Raw genomic sequence first — 24,343 nt, 5'->3', positions numbered from 1 at the left:
CATTTGGAATGAGATGTTCGAAAAGCACATAATCTTACTGTCCACAATCGTTGTTCCACGTAATGAAACGAAAATTGGCTTTAATGGTGGAGAAAAACAAAGACTGGAAATGGACTTAGACTATATGCTTTTATTAGAATTAAAGTTATTATATGAAATTGTGTGCCATTTTTAAAACTCTTCGCACGTTTATACAGTACAGACCAAAAGTTTGGACACACCTTCTCATTCAAAGACTTTTCTTTATTTTCATGACGATGAAAATTGTAGATTCACACTGAAGGCATCAAAACTATGAATGAACACATGTGGAATTATATATGGAATTATATACATAACAAAAAAGTGTGAAACAACTGAAAAATGTCATATTGTAGGTTCTTCAAAGTAGCCACCTTTTGCTTTGATTACTGCTTTGCACACTCTTGGCATTCTCTTGATGAGCTTCAAGAGGTAGTCACCTGAAATGGTCTTCCAACAGTCTTCAAGGAGTTCCCCGAGAGATGCTTGGCACTTGTTGGCCCTTTTGCCTTCACTCTGCGGTCCAGCTCACCCTAAACCATCTCGATTGGGTTCAGGGCCGGTGACTGTGGAGGCCAGGTCATCTGGCGCAGCACCCCATCACTCTCCTTCTTGGTCAAATAGCCCTTGATGCCTTCAGTGTGAATCTACAATTTTCATAGTCATGAAAATAAAGAAAACTCTTTGAATGAGAAGGTGTGTCCAAACTTTTGGTCTGTACTGTATATCATCACGTCGGAATCGATGTCTGCTAATACGCTTTGCTATTTATAACAATAAATATATTTATAAAAATCTAGGTATATTTGTGGATGTGATTTCATTGTGGACCCAAAATGCATGAAGGCGAGTTTAAATGATTGCTATAATACCCAAGTAATTTATTTTCACTGTATTATTTAGCGTTATAGCATCATTATTAAGACTATATTAAAACAGATACAATTTATGGTCACGTCACTGATCTTTAATTCTACTATGATGTCATCAGGACATGTCATCATATGGAGAAATTGTAATGTTTATGATTTACATCACTACTCGCAACACGGACGTTTAACTCTGGCGTTACATTCCAATTCCTTTCTCTTTCAGCTATCCCTCATCCCCCTGTCCTGCCTGCCCTGTCAGCTGTTGCTTAGATGCTGCTTCGGCACTCTTGCGCCCCAGCGGGATGGGAGGGAGAATGGGTTTGGTCTTGGAGCCTGGACGTCCCGGAGAGGAGACCACGGTCGCTTGCTCAGGAATGGAGTGTGATGAATCGGGGCTCAGACCTGGCTCCATGTGATCTGCTGGGAAAAGAACAGTCATACAGCAGGGTCCAGAATTTACATGGTGTACGATCGAGAAATGGATACATGACTTAATTTTGTACTTAATGAAGTATAAATAAAGCATGCAGTCTTCCTTCAAAAGTTTGAGATCTTGTACCATGTGAATACATCTAGCAGCAGATTTTTCATTTTTTCCTGTATATTACGCCGCTGTTGAGTTCTCAATGCTGATTGGTCAAGAATTTGTTGATTCGTTTTCTATAATGGGCAAAAGTTCCCGGCTGTAATTTAATTAATTCATTTTTTTTTTTAATTTCGGTTATAATATTAATTATATCAAAATGATTGTTAAAAAATACGCTATCGTTTTTACATCAAATGCTAACACAGTTTACTATGAAACAATAAGATGTGTCTTTCTTGGATTGTTGCTGTGACGTAGGAGAAATAAAAGTCTGTTATACAGGCTCATGTTTAAATAATCAACTTATGGGGGTGGAATTTGTATTATTTTTTAATAACAGCACCCCTGCAGGTGATTCCTTCCTTATTATGTATGATAATTATTACACTTTATTGTCTTTTATAAGGATGAAAAAAGAAAATAAAACAACAAACGTTGGTGTACCAGTTAGCGGGTACATATTAAAGTTTCTGTAGTTAAAAAATAAAAAAGTATTCAAGAAATCAGGAAGCGCATCTAATTTCTTTATAATGAAAAAAAAAAAAAGACATAAAACAATGTCACTGTAGTAAACTAAAGCATTTTATTCAGACAGAATTGGAGAGGCAAGTTTGGTGCTTGCCTTTGAGTTTTTCCAGATTTTGCCCCAACAAGGAGACATCTAGAGGCTCCACCTTTGACCCAGACCCTGCATCCAAGCCATCAGCTGGGCTTCCCACAGAGAGAACTGCTGAGCTGTTCATGGACAGGCCAGAACTGGCGCTGGATTCCTCGGAGCTGAGATGGAGAGGGAAGGAATGAAAAATGAGAATGTACTGTATCATTATGTACAGTTCCTAAAAGTAAATATATATACACACACCGATCAGGCATAACATTATAAACACCTGCCAAATATTGTGTTGGTCCCCCTTTTGCTGCTAAAACAGTTCTGACAAATCGAGCATTAACAGCATGAGCTTCCTCAGCAGTTTGATCTACAGGAGCTCGTTTGTTGGATCGGACCACACAGACCAGCCTTCGCTCTCCACGTGCATCAGTGAGCCTCAGTTCACCACTCTTTACTTTTAATAGATACTGACCACTGCAGACCAGGAACACCCAACAAGAGCTGCAGTTTTGAAAATGCTCTGACCCAGTCGTCAATTGGTACCGGGCCACACAGAAAGAACACATAACACATTATTTCCGTTTTATTTATTATCTGATTCTGAATGATGTTTTATTTTGAAAAATGACCGGATTCCCTCCATCACATCTGTCTATGACTCACTCTTGATGCATGTCATGATGCCTCGGTCACATGTCTTACCTCCATCTGCTACCTTCTTAAAGGGGCTGCTCCAGCCGCTAACACATAATACATTACCGCTAAATTGAAACCCCCAAGCGAGCAAAATGAACAAAAAACAACACAGTGGATTCACGCTTATTATTATATTTAGAAAATACCAGTTTTTATGCTGATCGTTTCTTTTCTTTTGTTGTATTTATCCGTCACACCTTGAAGGCCCGTCCGTGAAAATATTGTCTGACATTAAACCAGTCCGTGGCGCAACAAAAAGTTTGGGGACTGCTGGTCTAAACATCAGAATTTGTTAGACAAATCCTTACGCCCATTTTTCCTGCTTCTGACACGTCAACTTTGAGGACAAAATGTTCACTTGTTGCCTAATAAATATATCCACCCACCAACAGGTGCCATGATGAACTCACTCATTGGCTCATTGGTCATAATGTTATAATGTCATATATTTATATATATTCACACACACACATATATTTGCCCAGTTACTAAAAGTTGAAGCAATGTGCTTCAGTAACTCATTACATCTCCTGAGACTAAATTTGCACATGTTTAAATATCTTGAAGCTATGCGGGTTTCACACATTCAGCTGTGAGTTCTTGTTTTTACGAGCGGACCCTGAAGAGCAGCACAAACACCGACAGCTATACATTAGCATTTTTGTATATTTCACCATATTTCATCTAATGCCCAATCCCACCCCCCACACCCCATATCTTCTACCCCTAGCAAGAGCTAACACGTTACCTCAGGTCTGCAAATTATGATTGCATGCATCTGATTGACGCTTGTACGAATAAAAACAGGTGTGAAATGCTGTGATTTATTATAGAAAAAAAATGAATGGGTGTGGCTAAATCATAGTAAAAAAAAAAAAATGCACAAATGTTGAAAGTTGAACAGGATGAGTGCAGGTCAGAGGTTAGAGGTCAGTGGGTTGTTGTGTGTGCTGTGTACCTGCTGTCCTCGTTATGACCAGCAGTGTGAGAATGTGGGGTCAGTAAGGATGAAGTTGTGTGAGCATATCTGCAAAATGCAAGCACACACAAGCGTAATAATAAAGTTTAATAATGCATGAAGGTGGCGTGCAAAACATGTCTTGAGTATTGAAATGCATTATAAATAGAGCTGAAACGATTCCTCATGTAACTCGAGTAATTCAAATACAAAATTAGTCTATTTAACTACATACGAAGCACAGTGTTTCCCCACGGACCATTATTAATGACGCACCACCTGCTAAACTCTGGACCAGTCTGGGGTTTCATTTCTAATATACTTTCCACTCAAAGACTGTTTTGTGTGTAATTCAAGTTTATAAATCAGACCCCTGGACAGGTAAACACAGAAGACGGAACGGAACGGAGAGAAAACAGAGAGAAGATTCAGGACAAAGAACACAACAAAAAGTTTCCGAAGTTTAGGATCATTTCTAACTAAAACATAAAGAAAACACCATACAGTGCTTTTACCTTTTTTTTTTTTTTAAGTAATTTGAACTTGATTTTGATATTTTTATTTACGACTTTTTATCTCTATATTTGTATTTGAACGTTCCCTGGTGGTCTAGTGGTTAGGATGCGGCGTTCTCACCGCTGTGGCCCGGGTTTGATCCCTGGTCAGGGAACCAACCCCAGCCACTCTTAGTGCCGGTCCCAAGCCCGGATAAATGGGGAGGGTTGCGTTAGGAAGGGCATCCAACGTTAAAACATGTGCCAAATCAAACATGCTGTGGCGCCCCCTAATGGGAGAAGCTGAAAATTTGTATTTGTATTCACATTTTGATGTAATACAGCAATTAATGGGTTTAGTGTTCACAGATTGCAATTTCAGCAATAAATTATAAATGACTTGATCGTTTCAAAAGACCCGTCTAATTTCCTCTTGTATATTTAGTATCGCTCTTTAATAAAGAAAAATCGATTGAATAATCGGTAGAAAATCTGATTACTAAAATAATCCATAGCTTCAGTCCTAATTATAAACATAGCTTCAAAATACAAATGCTATAAACCCTGATAATAAACAGTAACGCCCTTTCAAAATTAGTTACAGCAATTTAAATAATACCTTACAAATGTGGTCTTCATGGAAATGATCAATATAATAACATTTCAGAACAACACAGTACATGAATAAAGGATTATGAACTCCTGAACATTATAACCATATATGATTGTTTAATATAAAATGTATTCGCATGCTGTATCATGACGGATAATTTCCCTTCATTGGAAATAAGAGGCTCAAATACAAGTGTAATACTGTGTACAACGCAAATTTCATGAAGATATGGCCTTTTTTTCTCAAAAAAAAAAAAACACTTTATTCTCGTAAGTTTTACTTTTTTTTCTCCAAAACTCCCTATTGTTGTAATTGAGAAAGTTTTTTTCCCTCAAAGAATTCATGTAAAATTTGACCTTTTTTCCCAAAAATTTCAACTTTATTTTCGTAAGTTTAAACTTTTTCTCTTTAAAAAATTACGACTGAATTCTTGTAAGTTTGACTTTTTTTCTCAAAAAATTAAGACTTTATTCTCTTAAGTATGAATTTTTTTTTACGCAATAATTAGGACTTTATTCTCATTAATTTGACTTTTTTTCTCAAAAGTTTGGCCTTTTTTCTAATTTTTTCTACAAACAGCATTGTAGTCTAAAAGTGCTGACTAGAAATACAAAAAAGTCATTAAAAAACTGACTAGATTAAATTAGATTACCATCAAATTTAACCAATAACATTTTATAATAATATTTGGCTTATATTATGTTCATATATTATTATAGGCGCTTCATTTCTTCACTCCAGAGTGTATCCTATGAGTGCATGTACAGAAATACACTATATGGGGCAAAAGTTTGTGGACACCTGGCCAAATGATTAGTATTGACTTTTCTGAAAATCTCATTTCACCTTTGGTCTCCTTTTGCTGTTATAATAATCTCCACCCCTCTGGAACGATGTTCCAGTAGATTTTGTGGCCTTCAGCCACAAGGGTGTTAGTAAAGTCAGATACTGATGTAGGTGATATAAGGAGGACTGGGGTGCAGTCAGGGTTTACATTCATCCTAATAGGGTTAAAGTCAGAGCTTTATAGCAGCAGATCTTCCACTCCAACCCATGTAAAGCAGATCTTTTGGCTTTGTGCATGTTGGAACAGGGATATGGATCTCCTAAGTCAAGTGAAGGGAAACTTTAAGAACTACATATGGCTGGAAATGTCAGATGTCCCAATACTTGTGTCCAAATTGTATGTAAGCAGGTTTTTCCCAGTTGCCTGAAACCCTTAACTACACCCACTGATGCATAAATATTTAAACGCCAGGTTACAGCAGTATTCGCCAATACTTCCCCTTATTTTACTGAATCACTGTACCTTTTAAAGAGCTGTGTGTAAGCCCTGGGAATCTTACCCACCAGGGCATCTCGAACCATCTGCTGTCTCCTATGGATGGAAGCCAGTTCCTACAACACAGGCACAGAAAACCAATCAGTCCAAACAGTGAAATCGATCCAAAACACAATCATAATTTCCAGGACAAATTTTCATTCTGTCTCTCTTTTATACTCGCTCATCATTTTTATTTTCCTTTTGTTTATTCCCTCTGACTCACAGCTGAAGATTTCTGCGGCAGCGGCCTGGCATGAACTTTGCTGTGGTAATTTTGGCTGTAGGCGTCTGTAGTGTTGGCTTCGAGTTTTCTGGCAGGCGTAGAATTACCACCCTCATCTGAAACAAACACACACACACACACACACACACACACACACACACACATTCAAGTAACTGCACACACACACAAAAAAAGTACATGAACTTGTGGAACCATTAAATAAAAGACTCTGTGACAGAATAAAAAAGAGGAGAAAAGGCATCTGGAAAACTAACAGATGAACGAGTTCCAAGTAGAAACATTACTGCAATTAATTATTCAACCATCTTTTAACATTTGAAGAAAAGTAAAAAAAAAAGAAAGAAAAGTTTTAACTTTTAAACTACGAGTTAAAACCAATATCTTGGTGCACTACAGTGCACATATCTCACATTCCCTCTCTTTCTTTTTTTCTCTCTCTATAATATCTACACTATACAGTATAAACAAAAGTATTGGGACACCTGACTCTTCCAGCCATATGTGGTTCATCCCCACACTTGAACTAGGAGACCCAAAGCTGTTCCATAATGACAAAGCTCCTGTGCACAAAGCCTGCTCCATGAAGACTTCTAGAGCTAATGACCCGCCTGGATATACACTGTATTGCCAAGAGTTTGCGGACACATTGCTCTTATAATTCCCTTCACACTTTCAGACACCAAAATTGTATTATACCGCATCCTGTGTGCCAATTGAGTGCCTTCAGCTTTGTGGTAACAGTTCAGAGGATCTATGGCATCATATGGCAGGAAAGATCAGGTGTCCAAATACTCCCAAGCGATTAAAATGAATGAGTTTTACCAGTGATGATGTTTTGCGGTGTAACTCCGGTGCTCCGCCCACCTTCTTTCTCCTGCTCCTCCAAACCCAGGTACTCCTTTATAAGCTGCCTCAGAGCGCTGTAAGCCTCTTTGCGATTATCTGATATTAAAAATTATTGGAAAAAAAAAAACTGGCTGTGAGAATTCGAGAGTTTACAGTACAGTTAATTATGTGAGCACACATTCCTTAAAGCCAATTAAATTCATCAAACTTCTAAGCTCTTCACCAGAGAGGATCACGCTGTCAAAGAAGCCGGGCCGCTCCCTGTTGGTTTTGGCGTAGAGGTCGATCCGTGATACGGCTTTGTTTATCTGGTCGTTGGTGTAGAAGCCTCGGGCCTTCATGTGCGAAACGTAGCTCTCGGTTTTGGTCGGGATCAGCAAGATGTATCTGGGTTCGAAGTGGGAGGTTTTCAGACTAAACACACCCTTTGGACACAAAACACACATATAGTTAACAACAACATCAAGTAACACTTCAGATGACAGTTTACTTTCTAAATAACGCTTACAAAATTCGGAATATAGAATGGTTGCCATGTTGGTTTCTTTCACCCAGAATAAATCTCCAAACTTCCTTGCTCCAAAACAACCCCAAACCATTGAGCTTCCACCTCCGTGTTTGATTGTAGGGGGGAAACAATCTGTTAACATCTTCTCTCCTGTTCGTCATCTTATACAAGTTCTTCTGTTAGAGCTTGAAATGTCACATTTGGACTCCACAGAACTTTCTATGTGGGTCCAGTTCTTATGTTTTTGCCTTAGTTTGTTGCATACAAACAAAATGAACATGCATGTGTCTCAAAAACGATAAAAAATAGATGTTTCCAAACTTTTGACATTTAATTTTGACATGTATATTTAATAATAAATGTTTTATAATTGTGTATTGCAGCACCTAATAACAGTTATAAAGTAATTACATTAAAGTATCCTTGTTTTTTATTCTCAAATCCGATTGGTCAGAATTTGTTAATAAATTTTTAGAACAAAAGCTTGTTCTAATGTTCACACTTCTGTAGTAACAATTCATTAAAAAAAAAATAAAAAATTATTAAATTAAAAAAAATGAAATTTTCAGTAACACTTTATTTTAGGGAACAGAAATTAACCAGTAAGTAATGACTAATAACTGTTTTTGTTAATGACTAGTTATAGACGTGTGTGCTATTACTTACTATTTATAAGGCCTTTATTGGTTATTCTCTTATTTTTGTCTTATAGCCTCTTTATACTTGTTTCTGTCATAATGATGACCTTGTTAGGTAGGAATAAAAGGTACTAGTAGCTTGTTTAGGGAAAGGAAACATGTTTATGTAGAAAATTCAAAGCTTTGAAATTGTCCCCTCCAAAAAATGTACTAAATGAATAAAAATAACATTAATGTCTTTAAGGTTTGTGTACTTTTCAAGTGTAACAACAGAAGATCCTGTTTAAGCTGATCTCTGTGGAAACAAATGCTTTTTTGACGCATAGTCTGTACTGTACCTCCAGCTCCATATGAACACAGCAGGCCAGCCCTTCTCTGGCCACCCTCTCGATGGCCTCTCGAGACAAACCGTACCAATTCCCGTCGTACTGCATCGTCTGCACAAACTGACCCTACAGCAGAAAAAAGGTTCTGAACTAGATAAAGAGTATTCATGCTGTATTGTAAGCATCCTTCACATTCATCTGCTAAACAGCTCCTGTCTTGGACGTTCCAAACTTGCTCTCAAATCTTTAAACGGAAAAAGGCTTGCTCGCATTTTCACACTGTTAACCTTTGACCCTGTCGAACCAACATCTGGATCTGGTAATGAATTGGACTGTGAAGCCTTTTGTCTTTTACAAGCGATTCCTGTCGGATCGTTGTGATTTTCCAGATGAATTAGCATTAAAACGCAAATACACATTACGATCTGTTTTATTATTTCACTTGAACAGACCCTGAATTGAGCATCGTTTGAGCTCAGCAGAGTTGCCGATTGAGATTAATTTCAGGGTGCCAGCTGGCTGTGAGGACAACTACCGTGTCTGCATGCACATCTGTGGCCTGAGCGATAGAAGACCTGTCTGGTCTGTGATATCCACCTGAGATTTTCTCCTCGGCCATTTTGTTACATGTGGTTACAATCACGCTTCAAAGGAGTTCAGCACTAAATCAACCGGCGACCTCTGTTTATCAAAAGCCGCTGGACTAAAAAAAAAAAAAAAGAAACCTCTAATAGGCAAATCGTTCGGATACTAAAGGGCTGGAGAAACAGATCATGTACAATGTTCTGCCCGTCATCTCTTTCAAGCGTCTGCCGTGTCAGCGCTTTCACAACGCGAGTTCAAAGCAAGCATCTCAGCGTCTCGTTATTCTGCTGGATCCATAGACACACTGTCATGTCATGGTAGGTGATGAATGATATTTTCTAGATATCAAAATGAGATTACAGTTGAACGAGGCTAAAGATATAAGACACAAATCAAAATATAATTGACACGATCAAATATTTTTTCTTTTCAGGTTCTTTTGTCTTCACTGCATCAAATTTTGTTTTTGTCAATGACACACTATGGAGGAAGTGTTTTTTTTTTTCCAAGCGCCTAGCTTGTGCAATTAGAAATGCTAAACTTTATTTTATGCGTTACTGATATTAAGGTGTAAGCTGTAGTCCCTTCTCATGAAATATCACACAGCACAGTTTTGCTGTAGCATGAAATACATCCAGCAAAAACAAATTCACGAACGTACCATACGAGTCATGTTTTCAAATTCTTCTTCCTGGACGAAGTGGTAATCACAGCCATCTTCCTCGCCAAAATAGGGGCCCCTGGTGGTGTGGCAAGCCCTAAGACAGACACGGCGCAGGACATTCGTTCATAAATATGCACATATAAAACAAGCGACAAGGCAACACACACTTACCCATAACCAAAGTAGTCACTATATTCATGGCACAATCTGTGAGCGAGCTCCCTCTTTCCACAGGCCTGTGGGCCTGTCAGGACCAGCATTGGGTATGGTGTGTCCAGACTGGGCAGAGTGCTGGGCAGATGGTATACAAATAATACAAATCAATAAAGGCTTTAATTTAAACATTTTAGAAAACAACTACTACAAGATCAAAACACTTCAATCTTACAAGTTCACTATAGTGCTGGTTGGTTCCCTGGTTCCCATTGCAACAAGTAATGCTTTCAGTTTTGGTCCTTTTTTCTCTCATCGTCAGGTTATTGGTTTATTTCCCAAATGTGCGCAACCATCATGTGTTTACTCCATGATTAGTTTGCCGACTTATACCCCAGTGTGTCTGGTTTCTACGTCCTGTCTTGGTGTGTCTTTAATAAATACACACCATTCACCTTAACTGTTGATTTCTGTAAAGTTGCTTTGAGACAATATCTGTTGTGAAAAGCGCTATAGAAATAAACTTGACTTGACTAATAAACATCCCACATAACCATTTAAAACCTTTTTAAGGCTATCTTGAAAATTGTTTAATGTGTCAATTTGGAAATGAGAAAGCTGTCAAAGCCGTCACATTTAATATAAACCAAACCGTACCCATCAACATAGAGTTTCCAAAGCACACTAATAACTTTCTTTTGAGCAAACTAACAGCAGGCTAATACCATGAAACAAAAAAGGGTAATTTTTTATGATCAATTCAGACATTAATACCTGTCAAAGATTCTTTGCGGCTGCATGTACTGGTACACTATTTGGGTCATGTGATCTCTGGCTGCGACCGTCTCTAGAGAAGGATCGTACTTGTTCACAGCCGAAACCTGTAATCGAGAAACAATCCGAAATGAATTTCCTTTTAAGTTTAATACATTGTACTCATGAAGAACCTGACTTAGGATTGGATACATTATATGGACAAATCACCCGACTATGAGATTTGTATGTGGGTTAGTACATAAGTTGGGTACTGATGTAGGTGAGGTGAGAAGGTCTGGGGTGCAGTCAGTAAATCAAATCCTCCCGAATGTGTTCAATAGGGTTGAGGTCAGAGTTCCATAACAGGTTAATCAAGATTCCAACCAATATAAAGTATATTTTCAGGAAGCTGGCTTAATGGCATGCTGGAACAGTTTGGCGGGAAAAGTCAGATGTCCCCAGCTGCTCCCATTAGGGGCGCCACAGCGGATCATCCGTCTCCATACCCCCATGTCCTCTACATCTGCCTCTTTCAACCCAAGTACCTGCATGTCTTCCCTCACCACATCCATGAACCTCATCCTTGGTCTTCCTCTTTTCCTCCTTCCTGGTGGCTCCATCCTCAGCATTCTCCTACTGATATACCCCATGTCCCTCCTCTGCACATGTCCAAACCATCTCAATCACACCTCCCTCACTTTGTCTCCAAAACGTCCTACATGCACTGTCCCTCTAATAAACTCGTTTCTAATCATGTCCATCGTCGTCATTCCCAACGAAAACCTCAACATCCTCCTAATTCTATAACCGCACCTGTTGTTATGGAAAGCTTTGATTTTGATGTTCATAAACCCTTTAGTAATTCCGACTCTACAGTATAACCCAATTTTTTTTGTTTTGTTTTTTATCAATTCTGGCGATAATTAAAAAAAATCATCACGTTTTTGCAACCAAGTGGCTTGCATCACTCAAGGTCTATAACATTAATAATTATAAATGATCTTTATTTCCATAAAGAATTTTAACTTGACTGTTTAACTGTCCATTTGAGTTACATACTGTAAACAGATCAATATGATCATTTGAGGAACGCAAACCTCATGAGATGATACACTGTATATCATACAATACCTTTTCTTCAACCGTCACAGGCTTCTCATCCAGAACACTGAGTTGGTTAAGGATGAAGGTCACAGCCCGTCTGTAGTCGGGTTGTTCCTTTCGAAAGACAAGAAGTATACACGTATTCACGTGATCATTAAAACTGATGAAGGACAAGAGGATCATTTTGAAAAAGAAAAAAAAATATCTGTAATCTTTGAACATCATGCAGAGCATTATATTTTATAAAATGGAAAGAAGAAAGGAAAAAACAGGGAATTCGTCAGAAAAGCAACAAGGAGATCCAAAGTCTAAAAAGATCGAATGCTCAGGTAGGAGAAAAAGAAATGAAGAAAAAGGGTTTTATGATCTTACAACAACCCAATGCTGCTTTTCATCCTGAGAACACCATCACCAAAGAGAAGCATGGTGGTGGCTGCGTAATATGAAGCGCCTTGTTGCTTCTCTGATTAATCCCGTGTTCACCAGGACACTGACTTACTTGTATTGGGTTTCTCTTGAGATTCAGCTCTCTCAGTAACAGAAGGTGTTGCACATATGTATACTCTTTGATCTCTCCAATCTAAACACGCATAAACACACTCTGTATCAGGCTCACATAAGTGGTTAGATGGTCATTTTCATTTAAAACCATATTACCATATTGCTTTCGAGATTGAGGCTTCCAAGTAGGTGGAGGTCCTGAAGACCAGACATGCTTTGAATTCTGTTAGAGGACAAGTCCAGGATCTGCAGACTCTGGAGTGTTTGTAAATTCTCGATCTTCCTCAATAGATTCCCTTTCTGTGTATAGAAAAGATGATCAGGAAAAAAGCTTTGAAGCTTTGTGCTGCTAAAACAGTTCTGATCCATCGATCATTAACAGCTTTAACTTGTTCTGCAGTTTGAGCTACAGAAGCTCGTCTGTTTGATCGAACCTCGCGGACCATCCTTCGCTCCTCACGTGCATCGATAAGCCTCATCCCCACAACCCTGTCGCCGCATCACCACTGTTACTTCCTTGGAGCACTTTTGATAGATACTGACCACTGCAGACCAGGAACATCCCACAAGACCTGCAGTTTTGGAGATGCTCTGACCCAGACGTCTAGACGTCACAATTAGTCAAACTCTCTCAAATCCTTACACTCGCCCATTTTTCCTGCTTCTAACACGTCAACTTTGAGGAGAAAAATTCACTTGCTGCCTAATAAATAAATCCACCCACTAACAGGTGCCACAATGAAGAGATCATCACTTATTCACTATTCACAGTGTTATTCACTTTATAATCTTCTGAAGATACGATGACACAAATCTTACGAGTGACTTCTCAGTGTTTTTAGAATGACAATGGTGAGGATGATGATGGCGGTGGACACCTGCTGTAATAAGCATTTATAAATGCTTATGTAGGTTTATGAGACTTTTCATAAAGGGCTATGGACACTGCCCTTCACTATACAGTATATCTTTCCCAGTTTTTCTCAGACAATGCCAGTTTGCACTCCTAGCATTTTCTGTATCATAACCTCGAAACAGCTGGTACAACTTGCTAATAATTCAGGGCCTTTCCGAACCTCTCGCTGACCCTCTCCTCCTGTCATCCCAGTCCCCATTCCTCCTATGGCAGCTCTGAGCCATTTGGCCAAACCCAGGCCCTATGCCCTACCCTTCACAAGCCCTGCCTGCCAGACAGTGAGGTAGACTCTGACTGCAAGGCAGCCACAAGGCATTGGATTCTCCGGTGCCAGGGTGCGATGGGGTGAAAGGGAAACTACCTGACAGAAGCCAGCAGTTTCACTGTGTGTGTGTGTTTGTGTGCACGAGCATTCATGTCCGTGTGTGTGTGTGCTATTGAACGCTGTCCAGACTCGCTCACACCGGCAGCTGTGGGAAAAGGACGGCAGAGAGCATGGCGTTGAAGGATCACTTTGATTAAGGACACCGCAAACACCCTTCAGACAAGCGGTGAAGGGTCCGGGGGGGGTGCATCCACATGCCATCTGGTGGGCTTCGACGTGAGACTCGGTTTTCTCGCTTCTCGACAAAAGAAAAAAAGCCCAAACTACAACACTGGTGTTAAAAGTAAAAAAAAAGGGGGAGAGCTGAGCTATGAACTGAAATACACCAAATGGAAAAAAAACCTTTCTGAAACAGAGGACACTAAGACAGTGAAGTGAGCTCCGACCAAATAAGAAGCAGAGGTGGCCTTAAAAAATGAAATAAATAAATACAAATGTAAAAAACTGCAGACTCTTGACAGAAGCTGTACTGTTTGTCTGGCTTGTGACCCACAAAAGATCAAAAGGGCAAGTTTAAGACACTTGTGCTCATTGATATGTGGACAGTATGTTGTTGCTTTTTGATAAAAAATCGATTTCAATCTACAATGTGCGCTTTGCTTACACATGGTTGCTACGGTTACAGTCGAAAAGTGTATTCAAATGAAATACGCTTTGGTTGGGGTTTAAACGATGTGTGCTGGGATTTATTTAAACATGTTTTTATACAATCAATCTGTCAGAAGATTTGCACGAACTACAATACAATTACATTTGATGTGATGCGCTGCTACGCCATTACACATTATAGAAGTGGCATTATTGGTCATGATAATATTACACTCCTGGGTATAAACTGTCAGGGCTTTAGATTAAGTTCTTACATGATCTCTTTTAAGGACACCGAGCACCAATAATTCGAACCTATTCAGAAAGATATTTGTATAAATACAGCAGTAAAAAACAATGTGGTTTTGTAATGAGGCTCATTTTTTTTTTTTTCCTTCACAAATAAGAAACTATACAGCACCATTTACTATATTGCGTCTACCGTAATTTCCGGACTATTAAGCGCACCCAAATATAAGCCACACCAGCTGAACTATACAAATATTTATATTTTGAACATAAATAAGGTCTAAACTGAAACTAATGAACTTTACACAGGCTTTAATGAAAGACAGTGTCTGTTACACGGCTTGTATCTAAACAGTAGCCTACCAAGAAAGTCATTGTTCACTGTCTTCCTCCTTCCTTTCACAACTATTTCTCTCAAGAGTTTTTCTTTTGGCATCGTCGTGCGTTTAAAAATCACCATCGGTGAATCTTTTCTCCCGATGCCGTGCAGCTCAGAACACAGGTGAAGTGTGTTTTTTCATGCCCGGTTGTTTTCAGCGTGACGAATGATTCGCATTTCCTGTAGACAGTCCGAGTGAGCGGCAGGTCAAACATCAGAGGAACCGCATCCATATTTATGATGTGGTGCGGCCTGATTCAGTGGGAGCGCATCTGCTTTAATATAAAGAGTTTCATTGGTTCACCTGAACCCGTTCCGCAATTTCATTGGTCTGATGTTACGGGGCTCAGTTTTTTGAAAGTTTGTGAAACCGGGAAAAACCCAGGAAAAATCCATAAATTAGCCGCTTCATTGTTTAAGCCGCGGGGTTAAAAAAAGTAGCGGCTTATAGTCCGGAAAATACGGTAGTTTAAGCGTTATTGTATTATTATTAATAATAATGTAAATGAAGCAGGTTTGGAGCAATCACTGAATATTAAGCAAACTTATGCAAACCTATACCGCAAACTTATTTTACATTTAAAAAACATGTTCGTTTAAAGATGTCACTTCAGTAGAAAATAATAAAAAAACTTGAACATTTTGTTTAATTCATTAATTAATAAATATATGTGAAAAAAAAGTTTGTGGATTTGTGCTTTATGAGCATCTTATTCCACATTGAGTCCCCTTTTGCTGTTATAATATCCTCCACCTCCATCCTCCACCTCCACCCAGAAGATGTTCCTCTAGATTTTGTGGAGATTTGTGCTCATTCAACAATAAGGGTGTTAGCAAAGTCAGATATTGATGTAGGTGAGGTGAGGAGGCCTGGGGTGCAGTCAGGTGTTTCATAGGTTTTAAAGCTTTATAGCAGGAGATCTTCTATTCAATCCCATGTAAAGCATATCATCATAAAGCTGTCTTTGTGCACAGGAGCATTGTCATGCTGAGGAGTATTCAAAGACGTCCTGTAGGATTGTGTGCCTTCAACTTTGTGTTTGCAGTATGACGAGGAACCACCAAATGGGTGGAAAAGTCAAATGTTAATAAAATACTCTTGCCCATATTTGTGTCTAATAATATCATCACTTTAGCACAGTAGAAGCTCTGAGGAAAACTGGATATTCTATATTTCACACAGTGAATCAAATAACCGTGTAGGCTTGCCAAGTAATTATTTACTGCTCCTGGCCTGGCACTTTATTTCTAACTCACTGCGTTCAACTGCACATCAATACGCTATTTCATTTCCGAAATACCGCCGATTTATTTTCACGGAACGACACGCAAAGGAAGTGTGAGGTGCTGAAATGAAAAAAAAAAGAAAAACGCGCCACAATTATGATCCACATATTCACCATAATTAGCTGTCTGGGTGATTTGACTTTGACAACCAATCTGATGAGCAATGTGGTGGAAATCACAAAAACCACCGCATTAATGCGTCTTTTCATGTGCGCAGCCGGACAGAGTCCGAGCTCGTTAAACTCGGATCAGGGACCTGTTGAGAGAACAGACATTACCAGGCAGAGCTGTCTGAGTTTGAGATTTTTGAGGCCACTGATGCGCAAGATCTTGTTGTGCTCCATGCTGAGATGAGTCAGACTGCTGCAGTTCTCCAGCCCCCGGATTTCACTGATGAAGTTATCTAACCATTGAGGAACCTGGTCAAGGTAACAACTGGAGATAATGATTTGTATGGAGAGATAATGTTTATAGTTTAGTAAGTTAGACACATTAAAATATCTCATAGTAGAAGTATAATCACTGTTCAGAGTTGAGAGAAATGTTGAGGAATTTCATTCAGACCTTTTGTATTTAAGGACTTTTCAGTGGTTATGTAAGAGTTCGTGAGAAAATGCACAGCTTAAATAAATGCTTATGATTCATTCACCGTCTCTGCTGAGGAAGATTATCCTGCACGATTATTATTTCAGTCTTCACAGACTGTTTAAACTATTTGGCTTACGCGATCATCTTATAATGATAGAAAAATGAGGTGGCATTCGAAGATCCTTGGACCTACAGTTTCATTGTTGTAATCATCTCAAATGTAGTTCAAATAGGAGGTGGTATCAAAACGTTTCCGGACTAACGGTGCCAACTGGTGCTGTTCTGACTATACGTTACGACTGCAACGAGTCATTCGAGGTGTTTCGAGTGGCACGTGAGTTTTAACGAGATCAACCCCCTGAAAATGTCAAAACCATTCAGCAACTTGTGCATGATGATTGTCGGAGAGAACGATCCACATGATCTCACTTCCGCACCCACACTGTTCGCCAGATTCGACGCGAATCGCAGAGGGTGCTCCACACGCTTTGAAAAGAAGACTTCCAGGATACATTCCAGAAGTGGCAGGAACGCAGTATTGTTGTGTGAAAACAGATAAATAATGGACTTTCTTGAAACTTCTGGTACCACCTCAGGACCTCAGGTAGTTTTGCTGAAATGTATGTTATGGTCTATGGAGCTGGATCCTGGGGTGCAGTCTTTCCAAAGGTGTTCGATAGAGTTGCGGTCAGCGCTTTCTGTAGAAGGAGATCTTTCACTCCAGCAAGTAAAGCATGTCTTCATGGAGTTGGCTTTGTGCACAGGGTTATTGTCAGGGTGGAATGGGTTTGATTCTACTAGTTTAAGCGAAACTTTTGCATGCTACTGCATACAAAAGTTTGTGGTAACAGTTTTGAGGAAGAACCAAATATGACTGGAAAAGTCAGGGATACTTTTTTCCATATAGTGTATTATAATATATGGATATAAAATGCATTATATTTACTGTATAAAAATAGGTTAATATTATACTAGGGAATGATTTCAATAGAAATAAATGACTACTAATACAGAAGCAATAACAAGAATACAAATAATATAAAAAAGAGTACTAATTGTTATTATTTTGTAAAGAGACATTTACAGTGCAGTGGAGGTCAGAAGACACAAAGATGCCCCCTAAGGGTTAAGTATAAAAGGATACAATCTAAAACTAGCTTGCGGAGAGACGTATAGGCAGACAAATCCTTCATTGAAGAAATGTGGTTGTGGGAGAAATTCACTTCCTGCACAAAGGATTAAAGATTCATTAATTGTGTTAAAGAAGACGTTTGACATCTTTATGTAACTGAATACCACCGTATTAATCCCCATATTTAGTTTTTGGTTAAGTACAGTACAGTTTGCTCCTGAGGTATGAGCGATCAGCATTCCTGTACCTTTCTTTCTTTAAATCTGCCTGGTTCTTCCAGACATCCTACCTCTGGATAAAGTTCTCTCTGACCACTCTGTATGGTTTCACATCACCAGCCTAAAGATCCATGAAGTTACTAACTCAAGAACCTTTAAGGATGGATTTGGACTGTTATTTATATCAACAGTCTGCTACGAAGACTCAGGACACACAGGCTGCATTTAAGCGAATACCACTGCACACCAATGATGATGGAACTGTAATGAATGGACATTCGGTGCAACCCAGACGAGGACGGGTTTCTCTTTTGAGTCTGGTTCCTCTTAAAGTCTCTTCCTCATACCATCTCAGGGAGTTTTTCTCACCACAATCACTGATTAGTAATAAACTTCTTATTATAAGAAACAAATGTATACATACTTTCATTACCGTTTTATTTCTGTGAAGCTGCTTTGAGAAAATGTCCATTGTTGAACAAGTTGGCAACCAAATGGCTCATATTTTTCCAGCGTGATCATCATCGTAAATGAATGTACTGCCTTATAAATACCTATTAATACCTTTCAAATAGCTATAGAATCAGATAGTTACAGGTGAATACAGAGTGAGATGATTGTAAACTTTTTCGTTATTTATATCCATTAAATCGATTTTTTCACTGCACACCTCAATGCCAGCTTGAACTTGTCCGTGTGGTCAAATTTCATACTGCGGTTATTCGTTTTTTTTCCGCTTTGTGCATTAAACTCATTACACTCGCTGTCTTACTTTACTAGAAACACTGGAACACTAATTATCTAATCAGCCAATCATTGATCATGTGGTAGCACCTGTTGATTAAGAGAATAAACAGCCTGGTTTGAGCTGACAGAAAGGCTCGTAACTCAAATCACCGCTCGTTACAAAGGTGGTGAGCAGAAAAGCATCTCAGTATGCACAAACCAAGAGGTGAGTGTAGAGTTAAATCCCTTTTTACAGGAAGCGTATGTGACCCATATAAGACATAAAAGTTCTCCTCTCATCTTATTTCAGGTCTCACCTTGAGATTTTTCGGCGGCTGGAATCCAAAGAAGTCGGAGATTTCGTTGTGGGAGGCGTCGAGTGTGAGAAGGTATGGCATGTGGCTCACGCAGGACAAATCTAACGGTCACAAAACATTAAACATAAAGGAGAGATTGATGTTTTTGGTCGTTTTTGGTGTTTTTTATGTTGTTGTTTTTTTTTTTTACATCTTTAAAAGTGACATTTATCCTGAGAATATATGCACATAATATAAAGCACATGCATAACAAAAAATTAATAATTGTGTACAAAGTTTTTTTGTTTTTTTAGAGTTTCTAAGATAAATAGATTTAAGGAAGACATGTGTACCTTTTATTTGGTTGTTGGGAAGTTCAAGTTTTTGAAGATGGATGTATTTGGACAAAATGGACAGGTTTTTCAAGCTTTTCTTCTAAAACCAAAATAAATAAATAAAAGATTAGAATTAAAAACAGCAGGGTTCAGTGAAAGTACATGCTTTTTCCTATTCTCTTTACATCAGTAGTATGTAAAATTATATATATATATATATATATATATATATATATATATATATATATATATATATATAAATTGGTTAATAATTCAATTTCATTTCATTTCGAACATCTAAGCGAAAAGATCCTGATCTTACTCACGTTATACTCTGTATAGTCAAAAGTATTGGGACACCAAACTTTTTCAGCCATGTGTTTTTTTTTTCCCAAATTGTTAGCAGAAAGTCCCACATCTTTGGATGCTGGAGTATGAAATATTTTCTTCATTTAAACTGGGAGATTCTAGTTCTAGCATAAAACCAGCTCCATGAAGATACACTTTACATTGGATCAAGTGGAAGATCTCCTGCTATAGAGCAATCCATGCAATTAAACACCTTTGGGACGAATGTGAACGCATACTGCACCCCAGGCCTCCTCACCTCATCTACATTCACAAAATCTACTGAAACATCTTCCCAGAAGAGTGGAGGTTCATTATAACAGCAAATGGGGGCTAAATGCAGAATGTTCAGGAAGCACATACAATTTTATGTCCACAAACTTGTGTCGATATAATGTAGTAACAATAAACAATTTTTCGTTCACAAACCCTAAAAAATGTAGTGTGCTGATAAAGTTTGTGGATTTATATTTAGCAGGGGATTTGTTCTTTAACTCGAGTACAGGAACAATGTACGCAGTCTTCCACTGCACTTAAATACTTATACAGGAATAATACACAATTTCCGACCAATCAGGATTGAGAATTCTTTGTTCTCTGTCATTTAGGAACTTTTTTCTGAGGAGAATTTTTTATTTCTATCGATTATCCAGCCTAAAGATTTCAGCTTCCCCTGAAAAACTCTTCATTAAAATTTCATTGAGTTGATTCTAGGAGTAGAAAGTGGTTGAAATATCATTTTTGATATTTTAAAATGTATAAGATTAATATTCAGTGCAATTCTGAGATCACAGTCACAGGGTCTGTTTATTTATTTACTCTCAACATGTACTTCTATAATCTTAATTATGAATATTATTATTATTATAATCATTGTTATTTTAATAATAAGTACTGTTATTAATATTGTGTGTGTGTGTGTGTGTGTGTGTGTGTGTGTGTGTGTGTGTAGGTGTGTCTCACTCACAGGTATAGAGAGGGACAGATACACATGCTGTAGTCCTGTAGCTGAGCGACCCAAACTGGAGAGATGTTTAGATACTTCATGTTTAGTCAGTTCACCATCCTTCATTCCAAAATAAATAAATATGTATTATTATTAGTAGCAGTAGTAGTAGATAAGGTAGTGGTACAGTGTGTGAACATGGTAACAGTAGTATTCAAATATTTGTTCCATGAAATTGTATTAATTTATTCCCAACAGTTTATTCTCTTCATGTCGTAGCGTTTCTCTCGGCTGCACTGCTTCCAGTACGTGTATGTGGATGTTAGATTTTTTGTCCAATCAGATTTCAGCCTCTATGTGCTGCCATGTCAATCTAATCCGCCCAGGGCCTTCAAAGTCAGTACTGAAAATTATCAACAGCTCTGTTTCTTTAACCAATCAGATTTTAGATTCTCCTCACAGGGCAGCTAGCTGGCCCAGAATAGCGTCAGCATTTTCCCGTCCTCTGATTGGTTGTTCAGAGGGAAACTGTTACAGCCAAGTTCAACTGGTAAAACACGTGTGTAGCTCTGCACACATTAATACATCAGAGTTAGACTTTTTTATGCCTAAATTTATTTGGTCTCGGACATATTTAACAATACATTTTAAAGAAAAGCTAGACCTCGTGAAGCTAGCTAGCGTGTCTCAGCCCGGGAAAGGGTTTGTTCTCCACTTCCAGACCAGTAAATACGAGCGGTACCACTGGATTACAGCCTCTGGGGGGCGCTGCACATTATGAGTCTGCATCTCTGGTGAGTGGGTTGTATTTTATTAACATTTTTATGTTTTTGTCATGTTAGTAGACAAATATTGATTCTGAACTGCTCCAGATGATGTAAGTGCACAGTTGTGGCTGTAGTGTAGAGCTTGCCTTAGAAATAACAGTAGTATTAATACTGGTAGGTGTAGTATAACTAGTAGCGGTGGTAGTTGCAGTAATAGTAGTAGTTGTTGTAGTAGTTGCAGTGTCTGTAATAGTATCAGTAGTAGTATTTGACTACTAGTACTACTAGTAAAACTCACTACTATAATAGTGGTGAACAGTAAAGAAGTAAATATATATCGTTACTGTAATTAAGTCGCTTTTTCACGTATCTGTTCTTTACTGAAGTATTTAGTAAAACTTTTACTTTAACTACATTTCAAAATTAAATCTCACTTTTTACTACATTTTGCCAAATCAGTCAGTCTTTTTTATTTATCAGCAGATAAAATCCACCAATCAGGATCGAGCGCTCGCTCTGTTTAGAACGTGTTTTGATCGGCGCTTGGTGTTTCTACTGATCACCAACATACAGTTCAGCATCAGTTCAACATCAAGCAGAACATTTGATGATGAAGAAACTCCAGACTCAAACTTGCCACAACACACGTGACCTCATTTACACGATTTTTTTTTAAGTAGTTGAAAAGAAGGTTTTGGGTTCATGATCATCCGAATAGAAATCAATCAGTGTTTAAGTCATTAACAGAATGATATTAATGAGTCAAACACTGATTGATTTCTGTTGGTAAAAGTAATAACATTAGTAGTATTTATAGTAATAATAATTGTAGTACTATTAAGGTAAATATGCAACTGATACTAATAATAATAATAAAAGTAAACACTTCTAAGATGAAGTAGGATCTCAGGTCATTTTGTGCACCAGCTTCAATCTAAATCATTTCTGCTGTAAATCTAGAAATCAAACCTCACCAATGTTTTTGAAAGTTTGTATATTAAATAAAAAGACCCGGTAGATGTTGTACCTCCATCGTGACTTTCCTGTTCCTCCTGCTGCTCTTTCAGCTCCTGTACCGGAGCTCGTGCTTCTCTCTCTGGTTCTTCACCCAGGAGGATCTCCAGCGTGTCGTCGAGCGGTTCTGGTCTCCTGAGAAACACAAACAGACCAGTTTTCTTTTATAATTAAAAATTACTTTATTTATTAAAAAAATAATGAAAGAAAGAAAAGTTTTTCACTTCTGTTATGGACCGGAAACGGACGATAGCGATAAAGCAAGCGAGAGAAAAGAGCGCCTCGGGTTAGCGTTTGAAGCCGTTGCTTAGCAACCGAGCTGAGAGAGAGAGAGAGAGAGAGAGAGAGAGAGAGAGAGAGAGAGAGAGAGACCTGCCCGGTATATGGCCAAAAGTTTGTGGACACCTGTATATATATATATATATATATATATATATATATATATATATATATATATATATATATATATATATATATATATATATATATATATATATATATGTGTGTGTGTGTGTGTGTGTGTGTGTGTGTGTGTATTATATATAAAGTAAAAGTGTCCCTTTAATCGTTCACTTGAGTAAAAGTACAAAAGTTTTTGCCTTTAAATGTACTTAGGTGTCCAAAGTACTGTGATTTATTACAGCTGTAATGTTCCTATTATCATTTTTATCACAAGACTTGTTACTTAATCACTTCAGTTTATGTGAAAAGACTCGAATGTGACTCTTAACACACTGAACTATTAATAGAATGATATTAATGAGTCAAACACTGATTATTATCTAATAAATGATCATGAACCCAAAACCTTCGTTTCAACAACTTTAAAGAAATCGTGTAAATGAGGTCACGTGTGTTGTTGGGAGTTCCAGTCTGAAGTTTCTCCATCATTTATTCCTCTTTAAATGTTCTGCTTGATGTTGAACTGATGCTGAACTGTATGTTGGTGATCAGTAGATACACCAGGCACCAAAAGTGTTTGTAGCTTGAATGAGGCCCTGGTGAACCACACCATGACCCGACGTCTCCTCTATTGATTAGTTTCAGTTTAAAAAAAGCTCCACTCTGCTTCAGTTTCCGTCACAGGATCAGTAACATGTTCTCAGTCCACACATTTGTACACATTTCTGAAAGCTCCCTTCCATATATAAATATCACCCTTAATGCATTTACTGCACAATTAAATACACGTGTGCACAATTAATCAAACTCTCAGAACCAATAACCATAAAACTCCTTGGCTAATTGTAGCTTTAAGATACATACAACATCTACATCCTTATAATATACGTCTTTTAAAGTTGAAGCTTTTTAAGCAGCACTGGAGATTCTCCTTACTAAACTCAGTTCAGGAGCTTTTCAGTACAATCACAGTAAACCTTTATGACATCACCTCAATTAAAGGTAACTAAATCTATTAGTGCTACAGGAGTTTATCTACAATCCAACTACACTAGTGAGCGTGTTGTTTTGTTGCTACACACATTATAATAAACTACATACTATAAATTATAATATTATGCAGCTAAAAGAAATGTTGCTCTATGTGTAAAAGCAGGAAACACAGCATGACCTACGTGATGTTCAGTTATTAACCTATTATATTAAATGCATTAGTCTTTACTATCCTCCTAACGAGAAGAGCGATAGAGCTGCATACACACCTTTAT

At 38.1% G+C, this 24,343-nt stretch overlaps 1 protein-coding gene across 3 annotated transcripts; it reads right to left on the bottom strand.

Moving 5' to 3' along the window:
* Window positions 1–976: 976 nt before the first annotated feature.
* Window positions 977–22,979, bottom strand: lrguk (leucine-rich repeats and guanylate kinase domain containing). 3 transcript variants are annotated; one of them, XM_046872787.1, is made up of 21 exons: window positions 22,898–22,979; window positions 22,687–22,808; window positions 20,914–21,012; window positions 19,617–19,698; window positions 19,285–19,385; window positions 18,036–18,117; window positions 16,582–16,706; window positions 12,656–12,799; window positions 12,498–12,578; window positions 12,026–12,112; window positions 10,913–11,019; window positions 10,157–10,276; window positions 9,983–10,079; window positions 8,749–8,862; window positions 7,488–7,689; window positions 7,241–7,360; window positions 6,398–6,513; window positions 6,160–6,248; window positions 3,744–3,812; window positions 2,102–2,256; window positions 977–1,310 (listed from the first exon to the last, which is right to left on the bottom strand). In XM_046872787.1, exons 2-21 carry the CDS (start codon window positions 22,690–22,692, stop codon window positions 1,117–1,119), a joined length of 2,190 nt encoding a protein of 729 aa, XP_046728743.1. In that variant the 5' UTR covers window positions 22,693–22,808; window positions 22,898–22,979; the 3' UTR covers window positions 977–1,116. The 3 variants fall into 3 exon arrangements, with proteins under 3 accessions (XP_046728743.1, XP_046728744.1, XP_046728745.1); XM_046872788.1 differs by having other exon boundaries at window positions 7,283–7,360; XM_046872789.1 differs by lacking the exon at window positions 3,744–3,812.
* Window positions 22,980–24,343: the final 1,364 nt, after the last annotated feature.

Source organism: Silurus meridionalis, chromosome 18 (genome assembly GCF_014805685.1).
Source record: "Silurus meridionalis isolate SWU-2019-XX chromosome 18, ASM1480568v1, whole genome shotgun sequence".
In the NCBI taxonomy this organism is placed as follows: Eukaryota; Metazoa; Chordata; class Actinopteri; order Siluriformes; family Siluridae; genus Silurus; species Silurus meridionalis.
Note: the sequence above shows the minus strand (reverse complement) of the source record. Positions and strands in the feature narration are given on the sequence as shown.